Below are 5,429 nucleotides of genomic sequence, written 5' to 3'. Positions count from 1 at the left end.
TGAACAGAACGAAAATCATCTCCACAAAATCATGAGTCATTCAATGTGAGGAATATGCAACAAAAGTGGAGTTGTATGCAAGAAAAGCGTAGAAGAAATAGTGATGCACAGACTCAGTCAAAGTTAATGCTGTAAAAGGTGTCACAAATGATCTTCATCTTTCACTTCTATATTGCATGATATGTACTTGCATTTTTAAGGATTGATATGACGAAGGCATTTCATTCTGCTATCCAAACATTGTGTCATCCTTTGTTTACCCCAATTGAGCTTTAGTCCTATTTTATTTCATACCCCTCTTTTGGAATCAAGATAGAGTTAGTAAAACTCAAAAGAAAAGTGTCAAGAAAAAAAATGTGTCCAAAATAAAAGAAAAGAGAGGAGTATCAAAAATAGGGTTAGAAAAAAATCCCAAAGAGAAAAGAGAAAAAAAAAAGAAACAAAAAATCAGAATCAATTAAAAGAACAAGCTGTCAGAACTACGCGTGACCTGATTCTCCCCTCTCGGGGGTGAGATACGTAGGCTTCCCTGCTTCGGTCTTAGTCCAACCAAATAAACAATTTAGAATCACCCAGTCAAAAAAAACTGGGGCATAAGTTAATCCTTATTGTTTGAGTCGATTCCAAAAGTTGTAAGTCCTACCCCACTTCAAGTGTTGTTTGGGCCTCATGTCATCCTTTCTTTCTAACCTTATCCAAAAGTTAAGTTACAGCCACAGAAAGACCTTCAGATCAATCTCTGAGAATGCTAAGGCTAAGCATGCAATGGATATGATGACGCATTTTGGGAACTACTTGTCTTCCTCAGCATAAGGAATCAGGAGAGAAGTAAAAATGAGAGTCTTATTGGTGAAAACCCTCATGGGCACCATAAGGCGATGGTAAGTCGAGAAAGATAAAAATGAAAGAGTTTTATCGGTGAAAACCCTCACGGGCACTGTAAGACGACTGTGAGTTGAGAAAAATGAAAATAAGAGTCTCATTGGTGAAAAACCCTCACGGACACCATAGGAAAATGGTCAGTTGAGAAAATGAAAATAAGAGTCTCATTGGTGAAAAACCCTCACAGACACCTTAAGACAATGGTGAACTAAGAAAAAGAGAATGAGAAAGGCTTGTTGGTAAAAATCCTTCAAGGTGTCACTAGCCGAATGAGGTCTTAAATGCAATTGACCTAAGAAAACAACTCAGTTTCATGGCCATTAACTCAAGAACAATCGGTAGAGAGTTTGGATAGAAAGATCAGGCAACTTAATCCAAAATGCATGGCTTAATCATTAGAGTTGACTGTCATTTCTAGATAAATTTTTCATTTCTTTATTCAAATGGGCAACTTTTTTATCACCCATAGAGAAAAGGCTATTGAATTTTTGCAATAAAAAAATTACAAGTTCAAGTTAATACGTCCATTTAAATAACACTATTTTATGATATACAAGTTTCTATTTTTTATATACTAATGTATATCTAACATTTTATTTAAATGTGATTTGCATTAGCAAATCTATAAATGACTAAAATTGAAGTCAAAATTCTGAAATAATTTGAAATTTATAATTATTTCAGAATTTTATTCTTATTAAATTACGTACTGAATTACATATTATTTTCACAATAAGCAAAGGCCAACTCACTTTTATAAGTCTACAATACATGAAAAAAACTAGACGACGATAGTTCTATTTTATAAGGCCTTTGTTATGCATTTTGTTCTCTTTTTAAGTGAATTATATCAAAAATACATAACTCACTTAAAAAGAGAGTTATGCAATAGAAGTTACATAACTCTCTTTTTAAGTGAGTTATGCATTTTTTATATAATTCACTTAAGTGAGTTATGTAACTTCTATTACATAACTCTCTTTTTAAGTGAGTTATATAAAAAAAAAATGCATAACTCCCAAAAAAACGAGAGTTATGTACTTTTTAAAAATTTTAACTCCGTTTCTGAACTTCCGTTAAAAATAATACATATAACTATCTTAAGAAGAGAGTTAAGATTACTATGATAACATTTTAAATATGCCGTGAAACTAAAAAAATACCAAAATATGTCATGTATTTAGATATTTTGGTTCCAATAATCTAAGACGAAAAAAGAAGGAAGATCAAAGATTTTAGATATTGTGCACCAATACCCGTATATTTACTAGATCCAATAATTAACATGTTTGTTTAAAATAATCCTAATATGGTAAATTTTAAGAAAGGATAAATTACATAGCAAATAATACAATGTCAATAAGTTCAGCTTAAACCCACAAAGGAGGTCTAAATGCTACGCTACTTCAAAAAGGAGATGGAACATCAGAACTGTATAAGCATATAATTAAAAATTTAACGACATTCATTTTGCCCAATAATAAATACACTATACATATCTTAACTAACACTTTTTGGGCTCGTTACCACTAATCGCGAGATTAATTTAGACTGAATTTATCCTATATTTAGTTGGACAAAATGTATGAGATAAAATCATTCCGAAATTAGCTTCTTCAGAATTGTAATGTTATTCTATCCCAACTTGAGGACGGGATAACTAATTCGGAATAAATTATTTCCAAGCAAACAATCTCTTATTAACTTATATATCTTTAGTGCAAAATTATTAATTAATCAACATAAACTTTAACCTTAATGACAATAAATTAATGCATGTTAAGTCAGTTTGTGCTTCTTAATCTCAGACAAGGATCGAAATGGAACACTGCCTGACCCCTCAGTCCATAGTCCCTAGTCCCTACTTCCCCCTGCCATTCCTCTCTTTTTTTCTCTGACAAATAGCCACAGAAATTTATAGACAGTACATGCAATTTTTTCAAGAACTTAACAAAGCAAAACAACAGAAAAAGGTGAAAAAGAGAAAACAGAAGGCAAAGGAATCAATGCTCATCAGCTATAGATTTCTTAATCAAATGAGATGTACTAATTAAGTAGCATAATAGTAATTTACAAGGCCAGTAGCAAGCAGAAAAAAAAGAAGAGGAAAATTAACAAATTAAATTGCTCATTGGAACAATCTTAGATTTCCATTGTTATCCTCATCAAGATGAGCACTAATCCTTACGAACAAGGCATAAAACAGTCCTAATTAAAAAAAAAAAAAAATAAACGTGACTAATAGTAATTAACCAGCCTCGATGTTTTTCTCTTCCTTGCACTAATTCTAGTTAAAACTTTATTTGTGCATATTTTTTTTTTTAGATCAAGATGATGAAGAAGAGCCATTAGTAGCAACAACACTATCACTTGTGTGTAGTTGATGGATTATGCCTTGGATGTCTTTTTTGTTGTCACTGTTGCTTTGACCATGATGGTGATGATGATGAAATTCTGAGTTGGTGTTGTTATGACTGTTATTTCTACTAACAATGCAAAAACCATTAACGTTGTTATTAGTACTGTTACCATTGTTGTGGCTGAGGTTGTTGTTGTTGTCTTCTCCAGAAGTGTGTTGATCTGATTTCTTCCCGAAGGTGTTTTTGTTATTGTGCATCCATACCTTTAGAACCCCCTTTTCAATTCCAATTTCGTTGCAGAAATTGTTCACCAGATCTTCATCTCTTTTCTGCATTTTCCACCCAACACTTTCTGAGAATTCCAGCATTTTCACCTTCTGATCTGGAGTGAATTTCGTCCTGAAACGCTTCCTCCCGTTAGAGTTTGCTACTAACGGAGCTGATGTAGGGTTGGGGTTCTTCTCCCCAGTAAACCCAGCACTGAGAGCTAAGAGCATGTGAGGTGCAGAAGCTGGGTAATAAGCAGAAGAAATGGGGGGTGGAGATGGGGAATTCGGACTACTGTGGTCCCCACCACGCGGTGGCAGCGGCAGCGGCAGCGGCGGAGGTGGAGGAGGATGGTGGCGGTGGTGAGGCTGGTACTCAAGAACGGCGGTGGCGATGGGCGGAGGAGGAACCACAACGGGTTCTTCCGGTTCACGGCGGTGAAAATTACGGTGACAACCACAAGCAGCACATTTAAGAGAGGTAGGGTCAGCTGGGTTAGAAGAAGGAGAAGGCAAAAATTCACCACAGCCATCAACAGCATGAGTACCTAAACTAGCAGCATGGTTCTTGAGACATTCTTTGTAAATAACAACAACAGGGTGATGATGTTGATGATGCTGATGGTGGAGTGTATTTTTTCTTTTAAGTACACCATTACTCAAAGGGAAAGGCTTCACTTTTTGGATCTGAGTAGGTGTTTCAATTTCACCTTCTGGGGTTTTAACTGTAGTAGTAGTTGTAGTTGTTGTTGCTGTTGCGTTGTTGTTGTTGTTGTTGGTTAAGTCCATGGCTGAAACATCTAACACTCTTGGCCTTTTTATCTTTTTGTCTTAAGAGAGTTAGCTAGATGATTAAATTTACGGTCAAGATGATTTCATACAAAAAAGGAACCATCTTTATTCATGGGGAAAAGGTTAATAAGGAAGGAAGAAAAAATGAAAGGGGAGACTTTAAGTGAGAAGACAAGGGATGAAAAGAGACATCAAGGGTGTTTTTAGGTTTTTGGTTATGGTTTTGGGTTGATGAAGATGATGATAATGAAGATATGACTAGTGATGACCATAGATAATAAGATGGTTCATTGTTCTTTTGATCCCTCATCTTTTAATATAGTTTCATTTTAGCCCTTATGATTAATGTATAATTATTTTCTTATATTTGTAGTGTTTGAGTTGATTATAGATGTCAACTTTTTAGCTTAAATATCAAAGAACTTTTATCTACTACGGCATAGACATACACATAAAAAAATCATCTAATATTTTCATTTTCAATAAAATTTGAATTTAAAACTTCACAAAACTTAGCTCATTTTAACAATTACAACGCCCTTTAAGGATTTGAGATTATAATTAATCTTAAATAAATTAAATCCTCAACTCATTTAGATAAGAGAAATATTATATTTAAATTATTTTTATAATTATACTTGAACTATAAAATTTTAATGCATATTTAACATAAATACTTGCAAAATCAAATATTCCAACAACTGGTGATTTACAAAATCTATGAAGATTCACAAACAGAATGATCAAAAGTGACATATCAACTAATTAAATATTTAATAGGAGTATATTTGATTAGATGCTATAAAGATTGAATATATCAATAGTTTGGGGACTAATAGGGTAAATTTTTGTAATAGAAATCTTGATTTTGTGGTTGTCCTTGTTAACCACTGGTGTATTTTTGACCTTGGTTCCTAATCTAATCTATGGTTAACCTGCAGCTGCTGTCCCCACAACCCCACTTGCTTGTATTAGACTTGGTGTCATGTGTGTAATAAATACCACTGATCAGTTAAATGCCTATGGCAATACTCTTGTCTTCTTCTCCTTTGGATAATGATTCTTCAGCAATCAATTATTTAAGCTGCGAGGAATACAAATTAATCAAGCTATAACCAAATCATGATCC

General features: G+C 33.7%; 1 protein-coding gene across 1 annotated transcript; it reads right to left on the bottom strand.

The window, feature by feature from the left end:
• Nucleotides 1-2,882: 2,882 nt before the first annotated feature.
• LOC107858780 (zinc-finger homeodomain protein 9) lies at nucleotides 2,883-4,584 on the bottom strand. Its single transcript, XM_016703566.2, has one exon. The coding sequence runs from the start codon at nucleotides 4,295-4,297 to the stop codon at nucleotides 3,209-3,211; it is 1,089 nt and encodes a 362-aa protein (XP_016559052.1). The 5' UTR covers nucleotides 4,298-4,584; the 3' UTR covers nucleotides 2,883-3,208.
• Nucleotides 4,585-5,429: the final 845 nt, after the last annotated feature.

The sequence above is a fragment of the Capsicum annuum genome, chromosome 2, assembly GCF_002878395.1.
Source record: "Capsicum annuum cultivar UCD-10X-F1 chromosome 2, UCD10Xv1.1, whole genome shotgun sequence".
In the NCBI taxonomy this organism is placed as follows: Eukaryota; Viridiplantae; Streptophyta; class Magnoliopsida; order Solanales; family Solanaceae; genus Capsicum; species Capsicum annuum.
The sequence above is the reverse complement of the archived record's forward strand: the minus strand, read 5'-3'. Positions and strand labels throughout refer to the sequence as shown.

What these genes read in the sequence shown, in the direction of transcription:
- LOC107858780 (XM_016703566.2), bottom strand. Translation starts at nt 4,297, where the DNA reads ATGGACTTAACCAACAACAACAACAACAACGCAACAGCAACAACAACT.